Source organism: Vulpes vulpes, chromosome 12 (assembly GCF_048418805.1).
Source record: "Vulpes vulpes isolate BD-2025 chromosome 12, VulVul3, whole genome shotgun sequence".
Classification (NCBI taxonomy): Eukaryota; Metazoa; Chordata; class Mammalia; order Carnivora; family Canidae; genus Vulpes; species Vulpes vulpes.
Window position 1 is genome coordinate 29,120,017 of NC_132791.1, and position 26,015 is coordinate 29,146,031.

The window sequence follows — 26,015 nt, forward strand, 5'->3', positions numbered from 1 at the left end:
AAAAAGAACTCCTGTCTCGGGTCCAGAGGCTGGGCCCCTCCGCCGCGTGAGTGACAGCTGTGCGCACCTGCCCCGCTCTGCGCGGTGGCTCCGCCCGCAGGTGGGCGGGGCGGGGCGGGCCGGGTCACGCGGTGGGGGCGGGGCGGGGGGGCCGGTGGCCTCCTGGCTGCGGACCGGGATGCGCGGCTCGGGGCGCGCGGGCCACGGCGGCGGCCTGCCCAGGTTTGCGGGCCGTGGGAGGGATGGTGGGGCGTGGGCTTGTGTGGGCTTCTCCTCTCTCCTTGCCGCCCTCCCCGGTGTGGGATTATTATAAGGGGTTTTCTGTGCTCTGGTGAAAAGGAGGTGAGGCGGGACCCTGGTTGGAGCAAAAAGTATTTACAGTCCAGAGCAACTCCCCTCGGTCCCCTCTAATCTTCGCCTGGGCGAAGGTTTAGCCCTCAAAATTAGCCCTCTGCATGTAGCTGCTGATGGGGGGGATTTTTTTTTTTTAACTTATGACATAGAAAGTATAATCACTTTTTTTTTCCCCCAATAGCTCCCCCAAAGCAGTGCCTAAACAGTCCTTCATGAAGGCAACCGAAAAAAAACACAGATTATGCTAAAATGCAATTCTGACTGATTACCCAGAATTTAGTTCCCTGTTCAAGTTTATTGAAAGAGAAATTAGATCCAGGCGTTTGTTGGATTCTGGGATCATTTTCATTCTTGTGCTTGCTTTTTGCCTTCTCCCTCCTCCCCCCAAATGCCATACGCTTTTGTAACACCTTGTTTTGGATTTCAGCAGAGTTAATTTCTTAATAGAAAACAAAAGGCTATTGAGCCAGGAGGGAGCTCGTAGGGTAAAGAAGCATGTGTGTGTTAGCAAAACATGGGGATTCTCTAAAATGAATTCAGAGCTTCAAACATTGGGACCACATCTTAAATCTGAAATCTCTTGTTTGAGAGAAGAGAGAAGTGTGTAAATTGTCCTATAAATGATAAAGGAAAATGTACCTTGGAAAGAGGGGAAAAACTTGTGATTTCCTTACTGAAAAGTCAGGAGGGAGCTGCCAGGTGTTGTGAACAGCCGTTACCACAAGCCTTATATCTTGTTAGTATCCTGGTTTTTCCTTAGGAGTGTGAATCCAGCTGCTTGGAGTTTAAGTGACCAATTTTTTTAAGATCTTTTTTTTTTTTTTTTTTTATGATCAATGTGTGTGGGAGAGGTGTTTTATATTTGAGGCAATCAGTAGAATACCAGGGACCTCAATGAAAATTTTGAGGCCCACTGAATTTAGGAAAGACTAATGTTTTAAATGACTTTTTCTTATAACTGGGAAGATGTATTGGTGTATGAAACTATGTGCAATTCCATGTAAATGGCATTTAGCTTTTGAATCATTTTCAAATGGTCACTGGTTGGTAAATAATAGGGTGAATGGGGTATATCCAAACTGTATCACGTTTGACATAGTTCAATAATTATATGCAAAACTGGCCTGCCCACTGGTAGATAGTCACTCTAATAACGAGGCACGAATGTTCTTTAATCACTCATGGAGAAGAGCTCAATATTTGAAAGACTTCAAGAGAGCTAGCCTTGACTTCTCATTCTGCTTCTAAGAACCGATCAGTTAATAAACCACCCCCTGTGAACTGCTGCTGGGTTTGGAGGAGTTAATGTCCTTTTGATAGTAAGCTACTTGTCCAGGGTATTCTAGAGTCTGCATTTCATCTGAAGTGATTTGCAAAGATAAAACTCTTCTTCCATTGACAAAACTAGGTACAACTATGGAAGAACTGGAAAGGCTCAACAAAGAAATTGAATCTGTCAAGACTGAAGTTGAAAAGCAGGAGAAGTTCTCCAAGTTAACTTTAACACTTGAAGAGCTATCTCGAAGCCACATCGCCTCCTGGAGTGACAAAAATAGGCAAGATGTTCTTGAATGTAATAGCCTACTTCCAAAACAGAAGTGGAATGAACCATCAAAGAACGAAGAGAGTCAGCCTAGAAAGTATGTGCTGGACCACAAATGTCCAGCAATGGATCTAGAATATGATCCCTTGCTCAATTATTCTGCAGGGCTGCTTGGGGCATCGAAAGCAGGGCAAGATAAGACTGATACACAACACCTCTGCACCTGGAAAAAATCTGTGGGTGAAAATTGCCACAAGCCCCAGGAGAGCCAAAGACCTTATGTTTCACCAATAAAAATTATGATAAATCTTCAAGAATCTGATGAAGATGACCTTGTAATGGATGTACCTCCAATCATGCCTATTGCTAAGAAATCTAAACCATTGAGAGGCTTCAAATATCAGAATATAGACGAAAGGATACATATAATGTCCTCAGAGGAGAGAAATCTTCAAATAAGTGGCACCGAAGAGGAAAAAGTAGATAAAACCCAACCAACCACACTGATAGATGATGATGCTAACAAATCAGAACCACCAAAATTGCTCATGCAAAACTCCCTGGTTAAAAAAAGTAACATAAACTTGTATGGTGTTAAAAACCACATGTCTGAGATGGGAAGCTTTGGCGGTGAGAGAAACTATGTCTGTATTTCAGAAGAAAGTATATCTTGTGCACCTCTCAGTGACAGAGAAATACGGAACAGAATCCATGATGATAATTACCCACAGAGTAAAAAATACATAAAAACAATTTATGATTCTCAGAATGAAGAAAGTGAATGTCGTTACTCAAGCCAGCCCCAAATCTCTTCCCCGGATGAGCATGCAGAAGACAAAGTGCTGAGAGAACAAGATGATAGTCAAGACTTCACTACTTTTGACCACAAGTTAGTTGAATTTGATTTTGATAAGGAACATACTGAAGAGGACACTCCCTCTGATTATGATGATACGATGAAGGAATGTCTTCAGATTTTCACCGAGTTCACAGAAAGTGAAGCTTGTAGAGAGACTACTAAACAGGTCAGTCCAGTTTTTTTTTTTAAATCTTTTTCCTAAATTTAAAGGAGTTTCCCTTAAGTGCGTACTTTATTCTAAATTCTATGGAAATATGAATTCTATAATGTGTATATAATACATACTGATTCTTGTGATCAGTAATATATTGGAACGACAAGGCAAAAGCCTTGATAACTGGCCAGCTATAGTGTCTCATAGGCTTGACAGATTCCAGAGGCCGTGGTAGTACATACAGCAGCTTACAGTTGATTTCCCAACTTAGAGAAATCTTCTATAGTAGTGTATGCATGTCAAATTCAAATTATTTTTTGTGAATTATTTCTTAATAAGTCGCCCAATATTTGGTAGCTTGGATTCCTGTGGCTTTTCAGGAATTGTGCTAGATTTGCCTTTACTCTGCTAAAATTGGATAATTCTTATCTTTTTCCCACTAGGCAGGAAAGCAAATGGAATTAGAGATGTTGTATTGTCAAAACACTTCTGGACCAAAAAAGAGAATTGCACATATTGCCAAGTTTGATGTGAGTTATTTAGTTCCTCACTTGCAGAGCACATGATTTTACAAAGTGCATGCCTTGTCATTCTGAGCTTTAAGTATGTTCCAGTACTTGCTGTCTTGTTATCCATCTGGGGGCACAAGTGGACACTCAGTAAGTGGATTCCTCCTTGTAAGCATTTTCTGCATCCTTCATTTCATCCCCCCCTCCCCATCATCTAACATTTTGATTAAAAGCAGGTAAGTTGTTATTGCATAGCTTTTTAACTATAGATTTCTATGGTCAGTCCTCATTATTTGGGACGCCTGGGTGGCCCAGCAGTTGAGTGCCTCCCTTCAGCCCAGGGCATGATCCTGGAGTCCCGGGATTGAGTCCCACATCGGGCTCCCTGCATGGAGCCTGCTTCGCTCTCTCTGCCTGTATCTCTGCCTATCTCTCTCTCTCTGTCTCTCATGAATGAATAAATAAAATCTTTAAAAAAAAAAAAAACCTCATTATTTTCAGATTCTGTATTTACGAATTCACCTATTCACTGAAAGTAATTTGTAACCTTAAAATAAGGACTCGTTTTTGTGGTCCTTTGTCAGCCTGCATAATGACAAAAAAAAAAAAAAAAAAAAAAAAAGTAAATGCCTCACACACACCTTCCCAGCTAAGATTGAACACAGCAATATTGCCTTCTTTTTTCAGCTCTCATTCTGTTAACATTCGCCCTTTTCTCAATCTACTGAGTGCCATGTTCTTTGAATGTTTGTGGTATTGGTAATTTTGCTGATTAAAATGGCCAAGTATAGGGTTGTCTAGTGTTTCTGAGAGCAAGAAGCCTGTGATGTGCCTCACAGAGAAGATGTCTTAGATAAGCTTTGTATAGGCATGAGATACAGTGCTGTTGACCACAAGTTCACTGTTCACGAGTCAGCAATATATACTAAGAGTCTTCAAACAGAAACACACATAAAACAAGGTTAAGTTATTGATTGGTTAACAGAAATGTGACCAGAGACTCACCTGAACCGAACTCTATGTTTGCCCCAGGAGCAACGGTTCAATACTCACTGATGCTTGTTTGTGGGACCCTATAGAATATTAAGTACTGTGAATAAGGGGAATGGGCTATAGATTTCCAAAGTCCTTTAAACTTCTTGTAACATTGTATATGCTGAAGTTCCTTTATGGCTTGTAAAGAAGCTAAATAGGCACTGCTGTGAGTAGTATTCCTCTACCACTTTTGTGTTAAAAAGTGCCATTTAACAAACTTCATTTCTCAGCTCTATTCTGTGTTATTTGTACTTAGTATACATTGACAGCAGAATCTTCTGCATATATAAAAAACATTTATGCTTCCAAGTCCCAAAAGAGAACTTGGGTTCTGTTTCTTCGCACAATAGTTCGACATCCTTGGGCAAGTTATTTAATTTCTCTGAGCCTCATTTTCTTTATCTGTGAAATGAAGATATTGAGTATCTATCCAAGGGTCAGATATATAGGTATTTAATAAAGTAGTTTCTTTCTCCTTAGGAAAAAAATTATGGAAGCTAACATTATATCCCTTTAATTTTTTTCTCCCTTAAAATAAAGTCTCACAAATGGAAGTAACAGGACAAAGGAAGATAGAGTTTTAACACTGTAAAAGTATGTTGCCAAATTGCCTTCCAGAAGGGTTGTAGCAGTGTACAGCTCTATATAGTATTTCAGGGTTCCCTTTCCACAAACCTTTACCAAAAATGGGTATTAAATTTTTTTAAAAACCTGTCCATCTGGGTGAAATTTTATTTTCTTATTTTCTGTGACATTTATTTTGCTATTAATCAAGCTGAACATCCTTTCTGGTGTTCCATTCTCTTTTTATACTGAATGTTGCTGTAGAGAAGTCTGATGTTAGCCTGCTGTTTCTCCCTGAATGTGTCACCTGATACTTCTGCGGGGTTACCTAAAGCATTCTTTCCTTGACTTCAAATTCTAGTAACGTTGGTAGGATATGTCTTACTGTTAGCTGTTTTGTTAACGTTATTACCTGCATACGAAGTTGTGTTATTTTCATATAAGAAATAACGTTTTCTCTTATTTCAAGGAAATTTTCTTATATGCTTTAAAGATTCCATTTTTTTTCTCAGATTATTTCTGAGAATACTCCATTTATGTGTGTATTGTATTACATGGGGTATTATTAATGTAGTCAATTCCAAAAGCCTTTGTGCAAAGAGAAAAAGTGAAATGATCTGTCTTCTCACATTTTTAAATCATTTTGTATTTTCTGTGATGCTTTGTAGGTTCCAACCAGTAAGGAGATCATTAGCCCATTCAGGGAGCCAGTTCCACCACTAATTAGTCATCCTGGAATCCCTCAGGCCCAGCAACAGGCAGTGCAGATAATGGCTGACATCAGGAGTGAGCAGGCTTTTCTTGCTGCCCGGTCAGAACAAAACAAAACCATATTTGCATATCCGATCTCTCAGGCCCAAAGGAAAGCCTCAGGAGGTATGAGAAAATCATTTAGTTAAGAAATGGAATTTTACCTTATTTTAAAGAACCTTTCCTATGAAGTCCACGTATTACCAATTACAGTTAAGTTGTTCACATGGAGCTTTATGTGAAACAATAAGGTTAGCATGATATTTAAATCATTTATGCTGTTTATCCTTAAATGCTAAGCCATAAGAGGTAATATTTTGCAGTATTTCTACGTGGAATGAATAGCCTTATAAATTGTCTAAATTTGTTCTTCTAGTTTATATTGGGATTAGCTATTGGGATTTTTTTCATGTTTACATTTTGTTTCCAGAAAAAATATAGAGTCTATAAAGGAAGTATTATAAAACCTTGAATTGGTAACTAAATAAACTCTAATCATCTGAGGGTAAGATCACTAAAACTTACCTTTTTTTTTTCTTGTTCTTTAAAACTTCTTAGAAAATTTGCTTATATCAAGTGACCTGCATGTGGATGTTGTTCTATCAAGGGAAAAGCCAACTGTAAAGCTAAGCAGATCACACATTCCTGTGAAAAGTATTGCTTCTATTCCTATAAAGGTATTATAAACTAAGTCTGAAGACTAGAGTTTTATTTCTGATAACCAACTTTCCTACTTTCCTGTCTATATATAGAGTCCCTGAGAGAGTGCTTATATTCTTTTTTTTTTTTTTTCTGGAGATCCTGTCTTCAGATAAATGTCAGACACCAGAGAGAAGTTTCCACTTTTCTTGGTTACTGTTAGATACAGTTATTTTCATTTTATGAAAATGATGAAATTTATGTCTGAAAGTCACATTCAGCTATTTTATTTATCCTGTCCATGGAAATACTAGGCATATTCTTAGACCTAAAACCTCTGTGGCTAGGATTAATTTAAGACTGCTCAATTTTTTTCAAAGGAAAATTTCACATTGGAATATACCTTTCAAGAGACATCCTGTAAGGCTTGTGTATGTGTACGAGAGAGAGAGAGAGAGAGAGAGAGAGAGAGAGAGAATGCAAGCAGGCAGGCAGGCAGACCTTTAGTAAGTAATGCTATCAGTGATGTAATATAGCCTTCCCCCTTTAGTTATTTTTCTATTTGTGGCAGTGACTTTTTTTTCCCTGTTTACTAAGTATTCTTCAGCAGAAAACCACTTGTCAATTTTAAGGCTTTCTCCTTCCCTAAAATGCCTCTGAGCTACAACCCAACAACGCAGGAAAGTGTAATATTGGCTTTTTCCCCCCAAAAAGTGAGGCAGATTAACTGATTTTAGAGTTCTCATAGTCTTTATACATTCTTCAAGAGGCATGCTAAAATTGTTTATACCTGGGATCATTTAACTGAGGATTCACACATTCTTCATAAATCTTATTTAAGTCTGAGCATTTTTCTTTGTGAAATGGTAACTGACATTGGGACATGCATTTGTTTTAAGAATGGGTAAGGGGCAGACTTTCCTATATGCTGGGCAGAGGAGCACATCAGAGCTCTGCGATTGCAGATGTGGGGAGTAGAGAGAGGAGTTGAGTACTCAGGTCAGCTCCAGTGGGGTACACGGAGATAACAGCACAGACCCAGCAGTGTCACAGTAAACTTTTGTGAGTGTAGGCCCTTTTATGCCTCATACTATTCTATTTTTAAGAAATTTAAAATTGGACATTATTTTTGAATTTTATTACTGTAGAACTTACCTGAGAGTTTTACTTCTTTCATACACATAGTAGAAATGTTAAACAGAAACATGTGTTTTTCTTTTCTCTAATCAACAACTCTGTATTTAACAAGATGCCAAAATACAGGGTGGCTCATCGCAAGCGGGCTTTGGTCACACCAGAATCCTCTTCCAAAGTCCCTGAGGAAGTGAGACAACACTATGTCAACCTCTTTGTTGAGAAGTATTTGAGAGTTTATAAAACAGAGGATGAGGCTCTTCACAAGGTCAGTACAGAATAATACAGTATATCTGGAGACCCACACATACTTCACAGCTTTTGTGTTGAATAAAAAAAAAAACTTATGGGGTACAATTAGCAAACAACTTCATTCATTTTCTCTTCACTTCTTTTTTGAAACTAGGCCGTGGGACCAGTTCCTGGAGGACTTGCCTGGTCTTCTTAAGTTGTCAAGAGTATCCTGGCTGCTCTAGTGACAAAAACTGGCCCAGTCCCATGATTTTCTTATCAAGGCCAGTGGTGTATTAATCTGAGTATTGTCTCCCCTCCTTTTTTGGGGCGTATACTGTCTAGTGAGCCATAGTCTCCACTACTCCCTACTACATACACCTATTTACTCTCATTTATGGTCCAGGCCTGGTCTCTTGGAGGTACTTGTGTTTGGAAATCCTACTCTAAACCTTTTTTTCAAAACCTTTCAAATCAATAGCAGTTGCTATGGCTCTCATCCCCATCTGTATCTTCAAGAACCTTTGTGGGCTGTGTGAGTAATAAGGAGTCGGGGAACTATGACTCCCTACATGGAATAAGTGCTCTAAGAGAGAGAGAGAGACACTACTTAGTTCCATATGATTATTGCAATTCACGTCCAATATTTACAGAATTCTAATCATTCAAGCATTTTTCTGTTAAAATCTCTAATTACTGTTACACAAACATATAAACATATCTGAGCACTAGAGTTGGACTTAGTAGTGCCACCATTTCTCTGATTGAGGTTAATTCCCATTGCTCTGGGAGTGAATGCAACAAGAGCCAGGTTTCACTTCGCTTATGAGGAAGACCTTTATAACTGATATGCTGCCCATACCGTTGCTGCTTCAAAAAGAGGTGAGCTACCAGGTGCTAGAAATATTTGGGATGTAAGTGAAGTTGTCATCTTAACAGATTCTTTTATCAAGAGTGAGGAGGAACTCGGGGATTCTCTTTAGCAGCTCTATTGAGCTATGCTTCACATGCTACATTAATTCACCCATTTAATGTGTACATACTAGCAACTTAGTATACTCAAGTCCCCCACTTGTACAACCATTACAATCAATTTTAAAACATTTCCATCACCCCAGAAAGATCCCCTGTACCATTTAGGTGTCATACCCCTAGCCCTCCGTATCTCCTAGCCGTATTCAACCACTCATTTACTTTCTCTACAATTTGCTATTCTGGTCATTTCTAGAAAAATGAATCCTATAATATGGGGTTCTGTTGTGACCAGCTTAATGTTTTCACTTAGCATACTATTTTCAAGGGTCATCCATTTCGTAGCATGTTATCATTACTTCATTTCTTCTTGCTGAATAATGTTTTATGGATATATCCATCCATTTATCAAGTTGATGGACATTTGAGTAATAGCCACTTATTGGCTATTAATGAACATTTGTACATAAATGGATATTGTAAGACTGTAGAGGTTTAAGAGATCTTTATATATTCTGGATACAAGCTTCTTAGCAGATTGACCATTTGCAAATCTTTTCTTCTTTGGGTTGTAGTCTCACTTTTTGATGATATTCTTTGCAGTACAAAAAGTTCTTCATTTTGATGTATTCCAATTCATCTGTTTTTCTTTGTTGCTTGTGCATTTGGTATCATATCTAAGAAACCAAGATAACAAAGATTTATTCCTATTTTATTTTTTTCTTTGAGTTTTACAAGTTTTAGTTAATACATTTAGGTATATGATCCATTTTTTACATGATTTTTGCACAAGGATGTCCAGTTGTCATAGCATCAGTTGTTGAAAAGACTGTTCTTTCACCATTTATTTTCCTTGTCAACTTTGTCAAAAATCATTTGATCACTAATATTAAATATAAAGGACCATGAATTCTTGACTCTGATTCTGTTTCATTGATCATATTTCTACCTTGTGCTTAATTACTTAAGCACAATCTTAATTACTGTAGTTTTGTGTAGCAATTGTTAAAGTTGGAACTGTGACTCCTATAAGTTTGCTAAATTTTTCAAATTATTTTGGTTCCTGGCATTTACATATAACTTTTAGGTGCAGCTAATATCTTCTATGAAAATACTGAGTTACAATTTTAATAGAGATTGCTTGGAATCTAGGGATCAATTTGTAGTAGATTATCATATAACAATATTAAAAATTGTGAACAATGAACATGGAATGTCTTCCCATTTATTCATCCCCTTTTAATTCAACAGGTCTTATAGTTTTTAGAGTACAATTCTTGAAATTCTTTGTTAAATTTATTCTTAGGTGTTATGATCTTTTTAGTACTAAAAATGGAATTATTTTTTTAATTTTATTTTCAGATTGTTCATAGCTGGTGTATAAAAATACAATTGATAATTTTATCTTGAATCTTGAAACCTTGCAGTACCTGTTTATTCTACTAGTTTTTAGTGAATTCCTTGAGATTTTCTTTAACCAAGATGATATCATCTGCAAATAAAGGTAGTCTTACTTCTTCCTTTCCAATCTGGGTACATTTTATATCATTTTCTTGCCTAATTTCCCTAGCACAAACTTCCAGTAGAATATTAAGTAGAGAGGTTGGGGGGGCATCCTTGTCTTATTCCTTTCCATAAAGGAACAAGTCATTCTTCATTAAATACAGTGGTAATTGTGGATTGTTTTGTTTTTGCATGTCCTTTATCAGGTTGAAGAACTTCCCTTCTATTTCTAGGTTAAGTGGCTTATTGTGTTGGATTTTCTTAAAGACTTTTTTCTATATCTCTTGAGATGAATACAGGGCAAAAACTCTATGACAATTAATGTAGTATATTACATGGTTGTGGGTTGGGTTTTTTTTGGTTGTGTGTGTGGGTGGTATTTTTGTTTTTATCTTTAATGCATTTCTTGTATAAACCCCCTTGGTTATGGTGTATAACCCTGTGCACTAGATTCAATATACTAGAATTTTATTGAGGATTTTTGTGTCATTATTAATCAGGTCTACAGACATCAGTCTGTAACTTTCTTATTAAAATACTACTGTTGTTTTAATTGTGATAAAATATGCATGACATAAAATTTCCCATTTTAATCACTTTAGGTGCACAATTTAGTGGTATTCGATATACTCACAGTGTTGTTTAACCAATACTACTATTTCCAGAGCTCTTTCTTCATCCCAAACAAACTTTGTATCTATTAAAGAGTAACTTGTCATTCTTCTCTCCCTTAAACTCCAGGCAGCCTCTGTTTGACTTTCCGTCTCAGTGAATTTGCTTACTCTAGGTACCCCATCTGAGTGGACTCATGTGACATTTGTCCTTTTGTGTCTGGCTTTGTTGACTTAGTATAATGTTTTCAAAGTTCATTCATGTTGTAGCAGATATCAGAATTTCATTCTTTTTGAAAGCTGAATATTTTATAATGTGATACCACATTTCTTAATTTCTCTGGTGATAAACATTGTATTTGTTTGTGGTAACTTTGTTTTTGCATTTCAGGGTTATAATAGAACGAGATGGAAAGAGTTCTGTCTTTTACTTTTTGGAGGATTTTATGAATGGTTTCTATTCCTTTTTTAAAAAACATCTTTAAATATTGGAGAATTCATCAGTGAGGTCTGGGCTTGTGGGAATTTCTTTTTAATTACTAATTCATCTCAAGTCAACTTGAGTCAATTTCAGGAGGTTTTATTTTTGTAGAATTTCCCATTTCATCTAAATTTTCTAATATGTTAGTACATGGTATTCCATACATATAGTGTTTGTAGTGTTCCTTTAGAATTATTTTTGTTTTTGTCAGTTCTATAGTGATGCCTCCTCTTTATTTATTGATTTCAGTAATTTGAGTCTCTTTCTTTTTTCTTGATCACCCTTGCCAAAGTTTTGTCAATTTTTTTGATCTTTTTAAAGAACCAACTTTTAGTTTTGTTAGTTATCCTATCTTAGGAAATTCTTTATTTCATTTATTTCCACTCTTTACTATTTCCTTCCTACTATTTCTTTGGGTTCAGTTTGTTATTAAAATTATAGTTTAAGATAGAAGGCAAGGTTATTTATTTGAGATCTTTTTAATAAAGCCATTTGCAGTAGCAGTTATTCTATAATCACTGCTTTAGCTGTATCTCAAAAGGTCTGATACATTGTTTCTATTTATATGCATCTCAATTTTTAAATCTCCCTTTTGATTTTTTTTCTTGCTCCATTGTGTAATTTAGGTTCCACATATTTGTGAATTTCCCAAATTTCCCATTATTGGCTTGTAATATGATACTATTGTGGTCAGAGAACATACTTTGTATGATATAAATCCTTTTAAATTTATTGAGAATTGGGACACCTGGGTGGTCAGCATTTGAGCATCTGCCTTCTGCTCCGGGTGTGATCCTGGGTCGGGGGATAGAGTCCCGCATCAGGCTCCCTGCAAGGAGCCTACTTCTCCCTCTTCCTATGCCTTTGCCTCTCATGAATAAATAAATAAAATCTTAAAAAAATAAATTTATTGAGGATTATTTTATGGCCTAACACAAGATCTGTTTTGGGAAATGTCCCATGTGTGCTTGAGAAGCCTATATATTCTGCTGTTATTGCATGGAGTATTCTATAGATGTGTACTAGGCATAGTTGATTCATAGTGTTGTTGAAATGCTCTATTTTCTTCACCATATGACATGTTTCCATGATTGAGTATTGAGATCTCCTTGACCCTGGCTGAAAGAGAACTTTCTATTTTAAGTATACATAATTCAACAGTGTGTACTTAACCCAATTTGGTGGCCAGTTCTTAAGCTTTTTTTTTGCCTTTTCCAACTTGGCATTGTGAACCACCATTGTTTGGACCCAGGACATTGCCTCCCCAGTGGCAGTGGATCTCATCATATATGTCATTGTAATTGGTTCTGATGGCTTCCACCAGCTTAGCCAGAGCTCCTTTGTCTTTCAAGTTAATCTGTGTGAAGGTGACAGTGCAGGTCTTCCTGTGGACCACATGCCCTAGTTTGGCTTCCCCTTGTTAATGCAGTAGGGAACCCCCATCGTACAACACAGAACAGACAGGAAGACCCCAAGCTCAATAGGATCCACATCGTGTACAATCACTACCAGCTGAGCCTTCTTGTTTTCCACTGTGGTGGTGACAGTATTAACCCCAGCTCAAAGAGCAGGAGGCCTCTTAGTGGGGACATCCCCTTTTCTGGAAGCTTTCTCTTCAGTCTGCTTCTTCTCTTGCTTTGTTTCTGGTCTATGGGCCAGCTTAATCTGATGAGTAGCTATTTGGTGGTCCAAGGCCTGGGTGAACTGATTAATCACAGGAGACACTTTTAAACATGTATACAGAGTAGCCCTTTGCTGCTGCAGCTAGATATAGCAGGGCCATTTGACAAAGCTGGCGAGGTCCCTTTTGGGCTGGATATCTTATCCAAGGCCAAAAATCTTGGGCCTTTTCTGAAACTGACCAGCTTCTTGGCCTTCTGCTGCTTTGCAATAGCAGGGGCCAGGGCCACCTTCTTCCCCTTAGCCTTATTTCCTTTTGGCATCTTGGATAGCTAGAAAAGAGAGAAACTTGAGGTCTTCATTCTTAATGTTGAATTGTTATTTCTTACTTGAGTTCTGTCAGCTTTTGCCTTTTCTATTTTGGTGCTCTGTTATTAGAGGCATATTTGTTTATAATTATTCTGTCTCTCTGATGGAACATGTTATCATGTCTTTGTCTCTAGTAACAACTTTTGTTTTAAAATCTACATTGTCTCAAAAACAGTAAGATACCTAGGAATAAACCTAACTAAAGAAGTAAATGATCTGTATGCTGAAAACTGTAGAACACTTATGAAAGAAATTGAAGAGGATACAAAGAAATGGAAAAGCATTCTATTCTTGTGGATTGGAAGAACAAACATTGTTAAAATGTCTATACTAAAAAAAAAAAAAAATGTCTATACTACCCAAAGTAATCCACACACATAAGCAATTACTATCAAAATACAAACAGCATTTTTCACAGAGCTAGAACACACAGTCCTAAAATGTGTATGGAACCACAAATGACCCCGAATAGCCAAAGCAATTCTGAAAAAGAAAAAACAATGGAGGCATTACAATTCTGGATTTTAAGCTATATTACAAAGCTGTGGTCATCAAGGCACTATGGTGCTGGCACAAAAACAGGTACAAAGATGAATGGAACAAAATAGAGAACCCAGAAATGGACCCACTACTATATGGTCAAATAATCTTCAACAAAGTAGGAAAGAAAATCCAATGGAAAAAGATCAGCTCTTCAATAAGTAATTTTGGGAAAACTGGACAGCAACATGCTGAAGAATAAAACTAGACCACTTTTTTTATACCATACCCAAAAGTAAATTCAAAATAGATGAAAGGCCTAAATGTGAGACAGGAAACCATCAGAATCCTAGAGAAGAACACAGGCAGAAACCTCTTTGACCTTGGCCATAGCAACTTCTCACTAGATATGTATCATAAGGCAAGGGACACAAAAGCAAAAATGAACTATTGGGACTTCAGATAAAAAGCTTCTGCACAGCAAAGGAAACAGTCAACAAAACTAAGAGGCAGCCTGCAGAACAGAAGAAGATATTTGCAAATTACCCATCTGATAAAGGAATAGAATCCAAAAATCTATAAAGAACTTATCAAACTCAACACCCCCCAAAACTAAGTAATCCAGTTAAGAAATGGGCAGAAGACACGAACAGATGTTTTTCCAAAGAAGTCATACATATGGCCAACAAACACATGAAATATTGCTCTATCACGGCATCAGGGAAATACAAATAAAAAACAATGAGATACTACCTCACACCTATCAGAATGGCTAAAGATAACAACACAAGAAACATCAGGTGTTGGTGAGGATGTGGAGAAGGGGGAACACTCTTGGACTGTTGGCAGGAATGCGAATTGGTGCAGCTACTCTGGAGAACCATATAGAGACTCCTCAAAAAGGTAAAAATAGAACTACCCTACAATCCAGCAATTGAACTATTAGTTATTTACCCAAAGAATACAAAAATACAGATTTGAAGGAGTACATGTACTCTGATGTTTATAGTAGCATTATCAACAATAGCCAAATTATGGAGAGGATCCAAAAGTCCATCAACTGATGTATGGATAAAGAAGATGTGTTATAGTTATATATATATATAATGGACTATTATTACTTAGCCATCAGAAAAAATGAAATCTTGCCATTTGCTATGATGTGGGTGGGACTAGAGAGTATTATGTTAAGTGAAATAAATCAGAGAAAGACAAATACCATATGATCTTACTCGTGGAGTTTAAGAAGAAAAACAGATGAACATATGGGAAGGGGGAAAGAAGAAAAAAGAGAAAGAGAAGCAAACCATGAGACTCTTAATGATAGAGAACAAACTGAGGGTTGATGGAGGTGGGTGAGGGGTGGGTTAAATGGGTGATGGGTATTAAGGAGGGCACTTGTTATGGTGAGCACTGGGTGTTGTATGTAAGTGATGAATCACTGAATTCTACTCCAAAAACTAGTATTGCAGTATATATTCACTAATAATTTTAAATTTAAAAAGTTTTTTAATCTGTTTTGTCTGATATTAGTATAGCCATTCCAAATATGTTTTGCTATTTACAAAGTACTTCTTTTTTCTTTTATTTTCAGCCTGTTTGGTCTTTAAATCTAGTGTCTATCTTGGGGTGCCTGGGTGGCTCAGTTGGTAAAGCATACAACTCTTGATCTCAGGGTCATAAGTTTGACCCCATGTTGGGTGACACTTAGACACTTTAGATCTTTCTTTTTTCATCTTCTAGGCAGCATACAATTAAGTATATTTTCCCCAATTTTCTAATCTTGGCTTTTGATTGGAGTACTTAATCAATTTACATTTATTAACTAATGACCCAACAGGAGGATTTACATCATCTATTTGGCTGTTTTCTATGTCTTGTGTCTTTTTATTTTCTCTATAATTAGTACTTTTTTGTGTGTTAAGTAGATATTTTCTAGTGTAACATTTAAATGCCCTGGCATTTCTTTGGCTATATTTTTTAAGTTATTGTCTTAGTTTTGCCCTGAGGATTACAGTTACCATATTAAATTATAACAATCTAGTTCAGATTAAAACCTTGATTTCAATAGTATACAAAAATTTTGTCCTTATATGTTTCCTACCCCCTCCTTTATACTATTATTATCATACATTTTACAAGCCTATCAGCACAATTTTATAATTATTCTATGCTATTGTTAAAATAGAAAAGGATTATAAACAAACACATTTATTCTCTTTTATATTTTCCTATGAAGTTATATTTGCCAATATTCTTTATTTCTCATGTGGATTCAAATAACCATCTAGTGGATACCTGGGTGGCTCAGTCAGTTAAGTGTCTGCCTTCAGCTCAGGTCATGATCCTGGAATCCCAGGATTGAGTCCTTCATTGGGCTCCCCATTCAGCGGGGAGTCTGCTTCTCTCTCTGACTCTCTGCCCTTTTATGCTCTCTCTCCCTGAAAATCTTTTAAAAAATGAAAACAAAAAGCAAAACTCCCAAACCACCAAATAACCAGCTAGTATACCTGTTGTTGAGCCCTGATTTTTTACACTTTTACACTTTTTACAATTTTTACACTTTTTAATCCAGAACTTCTAAAAAATTTATTTTTTGAGTTTTTCTTTACTCAAGTTCCCTATGTGTTAAGACACCATTTTCTTTCATTCTTTAAACATGGTTACCTTAAGTTTTTTAGACATACTTACAAAATCTGCCTACTACCTACTAAGTCCAAAACCTGGACTTTCTCAGGGATGTTTTCTCTTGGCTGTTTTTTTTTTTCCTTTATGAGATACACTTTTTTGTTTTGTTACATGAGTCATAATTTTTTTTGTTGAAGAGCATTTGGTTAAATAGTATATTGTGATAAATCTGGTGTCAGATACATTTTGTTGTTGCTAGGTTTTGTTTTCCTTGTTGCTAATTACTTGTTTAGTGACAAACAAGTCCTGTTACTGGACTAATTCTGTAGATTTTGTATTCATTTCAGTATATGGCCACTAAGTTCTCTGGTAGCATTGTTTTTTAAGTTATTTTTTATTTTAAGGCTGACTTCAAAGGGGTCACCCTCTGTCAGCATAATTTACTGGTCAGCCAATGACTGGTTAGAAAATTTTCTTAAATGCCTTGTCTGTATGTCTTCCTCCATTTGCCAAGGGCCCTATGTGACAAGACATGCCCTAAAACTTACCACAGTTTGTAGATAGCATTAACTTTTACTTCCTGCTTGTGCCAGGGCTTCAAGAACAGCCTTATAGGGCCTTCTCTTTTCCTATGTCTTTCCTGGCCACCTCTTAAGCCCCAGGAATATGTCAGAGGTTTTCAGAGTTCTTTATGGTCATCTAGATCTCTAAGATTGTTAAAAAAATTCCTGGCCAGGGACACCTGGGTGGCTCAGTAGTTGAGCATCTGCCTTGATGATCATGGGGTCCAGGATCAAGTCCCATATCGGGCTCCCTGCAGGGACCCTGCTTCTCCTTCGGCCTCTGTCTCTCTCTCTGTGTGTCTCTCATGAATAAGTAAATAGAATCTTTAAAAAAAAAATCCTGGCCAGATTCCTGTTTGCCAATTGGGAAATCATAACCTTGAGTAGCTTCTGTATTGCCACCCAATTGCTAACTGTTTTAATAGCACCCTGGGAATAGGTACCTCTGCCCCCATGAGCTGAGTTCAGAGTCTAAATACCCACAACACCCTGGGAATAGAGATTTTCCACGGAGCTGCTTGTTCAGACAAAATATTGACTGTGCTCTGGGGATGATGCTTATCATGTAGCCAAAAAAATAAAAAAGTCTCTCTTCTCTGTTGGCTACCAGGCTGCCAACCTTTTACTGCTATGCTGTTAAGCTGGGGGTGAGAAAAGCCTCAACTAAGATGGTATAGACCCCACTGCTTTACCGAGGTTCAGTAGTTTCTCTTAGGTAATTTTCCATTTGTTCTGTGGCTTTGGTGAATTTTCAGAGTTTTGAAATGGTTTTGCCATTTAAAACCATTAATGGTTTTATTTTAATGGGACAGTGAGTTCATGAAAGTTCTTATCCTGCCATTCCAGAAGTCTGTCTCCTCTAGGATTCTATATTGGTTGTTAAAGAATAATGGCAAATCGAATAAACAAAAAAGCAGTCTCTTACAGAGAAATGTTACCCTTTTTTGTTTGTTTTCTTTTCTCTCCCCAACCCGCGCCCCCCCTCCCCCCCACCTCCCACACCTTCCTCTCTGTGAAGTTAGTATAGTGAGAAAAGTCTTGGCCTTGGCATTTGGGCACACCTGGATTCAGTTACTAGCTCTGCAACAATAAAATATTTACTTTTTCTTAACCTCATAGATGTTAGTGATGACAGCACCTATGCCCACAGAATCATGATGAAGACTGAGAAAATATTTAATGAGCTTATATCAAAGCTGCACGTACTCGGTGCTCCATAAAGTATCAATATACTATTTATTATTTTATTCCTTTTACCTGTTTCTGTCAGATTTCATCCACTTTTCTTTTTTACTACCTATGTTAATGAGTCCTGGTGTAAAAATAATAATTACTTTATAGCTTTAGAAAAGTAACATACAAAATAAAGATGATGAAAAGAGGATCATGTCTTCCCTTCGCTGTGTGATCTTAAGCAAAGTATTTAGCAATTTGGGCTTAGTTTCCTCACTTTTAGATGAGAATAATAGTATGTGCCTTTGATACATTAGGGGCTCCCTTTGAGAATTGAATGAATTCATATATACTGTAGGCTTTTTGCACTGTACATTCTCTACTGTGGTTTTAGTTTGTAACGATAAGTATTTAGTTCTTAGATTTGATTCATTGGATAAGTTTATTTTTTTCTTTTCTCTTAAGAACCATAAACATAAAAATGTAAAATAAGTTGTTTTTTATTTGTGCCACCATTTTTCCCCATTCCTTGAGTTAAATATTTTGCCATATTTATTCCAGTATATCATAAATGATATTTATTATCCTTAGACTTGAGATTTGATATTTTTTGTTATTCACTTCATGCTCTAGGCTAAAATAGAAGAAAAGGCCATTTATGAACGCTGTGGCAGTAGAAATATGTATGTGAACATAGCAATAAATACTCTTAAGAAGCTGAGACATCAAGGTAATTTGTTTTTAATTAGTCAAGTGGTAAGATAAAAACTGGTGATGAACACCTGACACTGAATGTGTTGTTTCATTAGGGTCATTTTTAGATACTCTGTATTTTTTAAATATTCTCATGAGTAGAATGTGAAGTGGGATTTTTGGTTGAAGATAACAAATTAGACTTGATAATAGACAAAGGAATATAATTCCTCAAGAGTGGTTATCACAAAGATATTTAAACTTGGTTTTTGGTTATAAAAGCAACCCATTCATGCAGAATAGTATTTCTTTGTTTTCATTATTCCCCCTCAGGCCTCTTTTTAGACACTTTTTTTCTACTAACTCCGCCGCAGCCCCCAGTAATATTAAGTATTAAGGGATAATATTTTGTTGGATAAGGTTGAGTTTTGGAGAGCCACTACTATTGTAATGACTATGATTTTTTTTTTTATTCCATAAAAGCCAGTTTTGTTTGCTCAGGGTCAGTACCACCCCCATTGAGAACACATGGCATGAATTCAAATAATACAGAAAAGTATTAAAAAACAAAACAGCTAGGGGCATGTGGGTGGCCAGTCAGTTAAGCATCCAACTCTTGATTTTGGCCCAAGTCATGATCTCAGGGTGGTGAGACTGAGTTCCACGTTTGGGTTCCATGCTGGGTGTAGAAACTGCTTAAGATCCTCTTGCTCCCTCTCCCTCTCCCCCTCCCCCACTCCTACTCATGCTCTCTGTCTTAAAAAAAAAAAAGCCAAATTTCCAAATCTTCTATATAGACCCTGCTATAATGAATACAGAAATAAAATTTTAATAATTTAAATGAATACAATCATGTTATGCATAGTTTAACTTTTCTCACTGAGTAAGGTATCCTTGAAGTCTCTAGTCAAGTTAATCTAGAATTTGTTAACATCTAGATCTGTTGTATACTTTTTAATGACTACATGATAATCAATTATATAGAATCTATACTATTGATGTTCCATTTTGTGTAATGCAGATGAAACAAATGCATCTGAGTATTTAGGTTGATTACATGTTTTTTCTACCATAAGTTCTATGATTAATGGAGTGTGAACTCTAACATTTCCTCATTCTAGAGCATATATATCCTTAGCATAAATTCCTGTGCACAGACTAGCTAGCAGAAAGGGTGTGCATGTTTAAAATTAGTAAATATTTCTAACTGCCTCCAGAAAGTGTTTACCCCACCTATAAGGTAGGAGAATGTGTGTTTGTCCTCACACCTTGCAAAAGTGAATCATTTATCATCTTTCAGAATGTAAAAGTATAGACTAGAAGTGAACTTATTGTAATCTTTTTTTATTGCTATGAAGACCTTCCATTTCCGCTCTCTTTTTAAATTTCCTTTTTACATCCTTCTGCCCCCCCCCCCTTTATTATTGGCCTATTCATCTACAACAACTTTTTGTGTATCCCTTTTTAGTGCACTGCAGATAGTTTCCTTAGTTTTCCACTTGTACTTCAGCCTTATTTATGAAGTTTTTAATAATATAGAAGGTATTTTCCTTTTTAGTTTCTGGATTTTGTGTCATACTTAGGCTATTAAAATTTCAAGAATATAAAAACTATTAATTCTTTATGGGTTTTTAAAAATATATAGTACTTTAAGTAGACTTAAATGTGCATTATATACACACTCTCATGAACAGACATTTCTTGAAAGGAGACATACAGATGGCTATCAGACACATGAAGAGATGCTCAACATTACCCATCATCAGGGAATTGCAGGTCAAAAGTACAATGAACTATCTCCTCACACCTGTCAGAAGGGCTAAAATCAAAAACACAAGAAACAACAAGTGTTGGTGACGATGTGGAGGAAAAGGAATCCTCATGCATTGTTGGTGGGCATGCAAACTGTGCAGCCACTGTACACAAGTATGGAGATTCCTCAAAAAATTAAAAATAAAACTACCCTATGACCCAGTTATTGCACTACTGGGTATTTACCCAAAGAAAAAGAAAATGCTAATTCAAAAGAACATATGCACACCTATGTTTATTGCAGCATTATTTACAATAGCCAAGTTATGGAAGCCCCAAATGATAGATGAAAGGATAAAGAAATTATTTATATATACATTTATATACATATGTGTGTGTACATTGTATACATACACAATGTAATATTACTCAGCCATATAATAGCATGAAATCTTGCTGTTAGCAACAATGAGAATGGATCTAGAGTATATTATGCAAAGTAAGAAAAAGACATACTGTCTGATTTCACTAGTATGTAGAATTTAAAAAACAAAACAAATGAACAGAGGGGAAAAAAGAGACAAACCAAAGAACAGACTCTTAACTACAGAGAGCAAACTGTTGGTTATCAGAGGGGAGCTGGGGGAGGAGCTAGGTGAAAAAAGTGATAGGGATTATTACAGGAGGGCACTTGTGATGAGCACCAGGTGATGTATGGAAGTGTTGCATCACTATATTGTACACCTGAAACTGTTATAACACTGTATGCTAGCTTTAATGGGTTAAAAAATTTTAAATGTAATAAAAAAATTTTTAAATAACAAATATACAAGATCTCTTAGATTAGTATTTTTATGGTATTCTAACTTCCCCCTTTTCATATTAAATATAGCATACAGAAATTGAACATAGAGGTCTAAGTACATATTTTGGATATTTGCAATGGAAGTAGGAAAATAAATGATTTGCAAGCTGTTAGAGTTGCAGTCAATGATGATGAAAACTCATTGACTCACATTTAGACATACTCTAGCTAATATACAAAATATATTAGCTTTGGAAAATATGAAGTCCTGACCTATTTAGTAGTTCAGTAAATTTAACTTTTTTCCCAACTCAGAATTGGTTAGGAAGATGTTTGGTCTCACTTGTTGGGTGCTTGTTTTAAGGTAAAAATAAAAATTTTATTATGCTGTACACCTTTCTTGTGTTCTGTATTTTTTTTATGAAGCAGACAAAAATAACTCATTGTCTCAGGAGAAAAGTTCTTGTATGTTTTAGATATGTCTGGAAGCAGGAACAACAGCAAAACAACCGGATTGAAAAAGAATGAAAAGAATAGTGGTAAGTTTGGTGTAATGATGACAGACCCTTGTCCATGTCACCTTAAAGAAGTAAATGTGGCATAATGCAGTTGTAACTATTGTGCTTATGAGGGGTCATCTGCAGGCCAGACATATTTGATATCCTTTCTCAAAATTAGTATAAATAGGTGAAAAAATGGGCTCTACTCAGGTAGTGTTTGAATTCTCAGTGTCTTTTCTTGAGAGTGGGGATAGTTAACATAGTAAGAGTAGTGCTTCTCAAACTTAACATGCATGTAATTGCCTGGGAATCTTGTTAAAATGAAGATTCTGCTGCAGTGGGTCTGGGAACAGGCTCAAAGTCTGAATTTATAACAAACTCCCAGGAGCAAGAAGCTAGAGAAAAGGTGTTCCTTGAATTTGGTTGTATTTTGAATAAAACCAGATGGTAGTACTTGTCCTGCAAGTACTTGTCTGAAACAAAGTAGGTGCTTCTAGAATCTCCTAATACTTCTCACACAGAAGAATTCTTCCTTTTACAAAAGGGTTTGCCAAAGATAGTCTAGCAAATTCTGCCAGAGTTCTAAATAATATATTAGGAGAATTTTTAAGAATCCACTAGTGCTAGGGGATTAGAGTTAGTGATGTTAGAAAAAGATCTTTTAACTTGAGAATTTTGCCCATGTGAAAGTCACCATGTTTTCTGCTTGTAAGCTTTTGTACCCTTCTTATCTCAGTGACTATTAAGAGTCAATAAGCGTGATTTGGAACCAGAGGACCTGAGTTATGTATTAGCCGTGCTGTGTAACCTTGAGCATGTGTCCTCATTGCTCTGAGACTCATTTTCCTCTTCTGTAAAAACAAGGTCAATATGTTTGCCCTTCTGGGTTCATGTAAAGTTTAAAACAAAGTCTTTAGGATAGTTTTTGGCACGCTTAATATGCTCTAGCTATTGCTGATCTGATTCTTTCCCTTCTCTGATCCAAAGTATAGGACATTACATGATGCGGGAGCAATGTGTGTGTGTGTGTATATATATATATATATATTTTTTTTTTTCCTTTCTGTCAGAAGATATGGAGACTTGAATTCTTTTAGGTTACTCCCTTACTTAATGTTAATCAGCATCCTAGCTTTTCATGTCTGGAAGGATTAGTAGACTCTAATCTTACCACTCCTTTAAAACATAGTATTTAAATTTTATCAAATTGCCCTTTCTTTTTCCTTAGCCCTCACAGGAATTACTCTCTACAGACATCTGAAAGACTATCTTCTAAGCAAAGAACAGTTACATGAAAATAACTATCCCCAACCCAACCCTGAGAAACCGGGAAGTATTCTTTTAACCACAGGCATGACGAAAGCTCTTGTAAATGACAGTAAGTATGTGGAACTGAAAATAATCCTCACTCCTTACCAGGGCTGGAACAGTAAAAGGATTATTTCCCTTTCCAATTCATTTCTAGTATCTAAGTAGTTTATTTACATAATTTATTTATTAAATCTTAATCATTTCAGATAAGTACTAGCATTACCTCCATTCACAGGTCAAATGACTTCTCAGGAGTCCCTCTGAAAATAAGTAGTAGAGCCAGGATTTAAACCAGAGGAGTCTGAGTCTGGAGTCTTTACTCCTACTTTTTATATACATATGCAGTGTCTTGTTTTGAATACTTTGTATCCTTTCATTAGGAATTCTTATCAAAAGATTTACAATTAGTATTGTTATTCTACATTTTCTCTAAAAACTAGGCATCGTTAGTTAAAATTCATTCCTCCCCCACAAAAAGGAGAAAATATAGTATACTTAACACCACAACTGTCAAGTCTTAGGTCCATTAGAGTTTGAAATGCAGTTACAGAAATATTTTTCAGTGACTAGAAAATATTTATCTTTTGTATGGTTAACAACTTTTCTCAGGATTATCTTTGTCATTTGTGCTATTTTTTTTCTAAATCCTTCACCCAGTTAAGAATGTGAGCTCTGAAGGGGGAAGGCAAATCTGGGTTTGGATGCTGGATAAGTCCTTTAACCTCTCCCAAGCCTTGGTTTACCCAGTTCTGGATTGTAGTAGCTACTCCATCAGGCTGTTGTGAGAATCAGTTCCAGGAATGCATGTGAAGCGCTTGGCACAGTGCCTGCCTCAGAAGCTCATAATAGACATTCAGATAAAAGTTGCTACTGTCATCAGAACCAGTTTAAGGATCATTAATAAAAAATATTCATAACTGGATCTAATGAAAAGCTCAGATATCCTTAATATACCTACAGGTCACTATATGTGTAAAAGGGATAAAATAACAAGACAGGCATCCTATTTCAGGAGCTCCTGTGTAGTAACATGGATAGCTCATTAAGTTGGCTCCAGCCACACTGTGGTGCACAATTATCTGGCACTAGGCTGAGTCTGGAGGCAAGCAGGGGATGCCTGCTTGGGGAAGGGCAGCCCTGGTACCATGAGCAGGTCACCCGCAAATATTCCTTTGAGTAGCTCTGTTCCTTTCCTGTGACTTCGTGGTCAGCACTGGGTGTATAATCCGTGCATGATCAAGAATGCACAGGCAGTAATTCCCTGTACTTCCATCCATTTTTCTTTCCATATATTCATGAATAATTTTACTTCCTACTTTGTTTTAGCTTCAAGGAAGATATGCTGTCGTTGTGGGAAAATATATGGTGTGACATCCACGGGCAAACACAGCAGGGTAGAAGAATGTAACTACCACTTTGGCCCTGTGCTGAGTCATAAAGGCAAGTGCTGGGTAGTTGTGTTTCATTGGGTGACCGGACAGTGCCCGAGCTGTTGAAGGAAAAGTGGAATGAAGTATTCCCTTCACTGTATGTGTTAAATGCAGTCCTGCAAAGAGAGACAGTACCTAGTGAAGCTTGAATCCCGAACACCTAGCTCTGAGCACTGCCTCCTACCCTGCAGCCTGTGGGCCCAGGAAGCTCCCAGGCTGGGACAGTTGTGCGGGGGACCTCCAGGCAGTCAGCTCCCTCCAGTCTTCACCTGCTTTGCACCTGCCAGGATTAGAATAATTTCTTTGCCACCCCGCCCGGCAGTGAGTGATGAACTCTTGATTCCTTCCCCTGTCGGCCTCAATCTTCCCTGCAACACAGTAAATTGGCTACAGTCCAGTCAACTGGATGTTTTTCCTCCACAAGCCAGAAACCCGGGTGCCATCCTGTCTCTCCATTGGGCACCTTGGTATCTTAGCCGTGCATATGTCTCCTTTGTTCCTGCTCCGAGATATGGCCTGAACCTGCTCCTTCTCCACCTTCCTCAGGTGCCCCTGCCTGGGTCCAAGCCACCCCCACTGCTGTCCTCAGTTGCAACACTGCCCTCTTGCTCAGTCTCACTGCTTCTATCACCCCTTAATCCCCGCAAATCTATTTTTCACCCCAAGCCCCTAGGATAACTTTTTTTTTTTTTTAGGATAACTTTTTATATCACATTTCCAGTCCTGTCTCTGCCCAGCTTTGATTAAAAGCCTTCAGTTACTTTGCTGACCTTGAGGGATGTGGCCTCCACCCCCCATCGTCCATGCTGTCCGTTGTCCCCTTCACAGCACCCTGGCCCTCTATCCAGAGCTTCCTTGTCTGTTGTCTCTGCTTTTGTCATGGCCGGGTCCTTCCACAAGGTCCTTTCCCAGCGCCACCATCTGAAAGAGGTCTAACCCTCTTCTGTCCCAACATCTGCCTCTTCCTTTCATTGCACTTAACTACATTCTGGAATGATCTAGTCATTCATCTGCCATCTCCAAAAGACTGAAAGCTTTGGGAGGGACCACCACCCATTCTTGTTTTTTCTCTCTGTTGTTCCCTCAGCACCTAGCATAGTACCTGACACATATAGGCTGTCAATAAATATTTGGGTAAATGGATGGACAGATAAATTATTGATGTACAGATGGGCATGAATATGAATGGGACTGTAATGAATAGTATGAAGGAGATAAAGCAGGGAGAAGGAAATAGAACAGAACAGTGAGCATTGAATTGAATGATTGAATGACAATAGATAAACATGGATAAATCGTCAAGTAAATCAGGCAGGTTTGGCCTAAATGCTGAGAGCACAGAAGGCTTAGTT

General features: G+C 37.2%; 1 protein-coding gene across 1 annotated transcript in view; it reads left to right on the top strand.

Annotated features, from left to right (window-relative positions):
* Positions 1 to 150: 150 nt before the first annotated feature.
* Positions 151 to 26,015, top strand: part of LOC112927598 (RNA exonuclease 1 homolog) — a 36,249-nt gene continuing 10,384 nt past the window's right edge. Inside the window, exons 1-10 of the mRNA XM_072728130.1 lie at positions 151 to 222; positions 1,763 to 2,922; positions 3,354 to 3,440; positions 5,687 to 5,894; positions 6,327 to 6,445; positions 7,657 to 7,809; positions 18,806 to 18,902; positions 21,899 to 21,961; positions 23,151 to 23,300; positions 24,560 to 24,673. Coding sequence (XP_072584231.1) covers positions 1,771 to 2,922; positions 3,354 to 3,440; positions 5,687 to 5,894; positions 6,327 to 6,445; positions 7,657 to 7,809; positions 18,806 to 18,902; positions 21,899 to 21,961; positions 23,151 to 23,300; positions 24,560 to 24,673 — 2,143 coding nt within the window. The 5' untranslated portion in view covers positions 151 to 222; positions 1,763 to 1,770. The remainder of the gene's footprint in view (positions 223 to 1,762; positions 2,923 to 3,353; positions 3,441 to 5,686; positions 5,895 to 6,326; positions 6,446 to 7,656; positions 7,810 to 18,805; positions 18,903 to 21,898; positions 21,962 to 23,150; positions 23,301 to 24,559; positions 24,674 to 26,015) is intronic.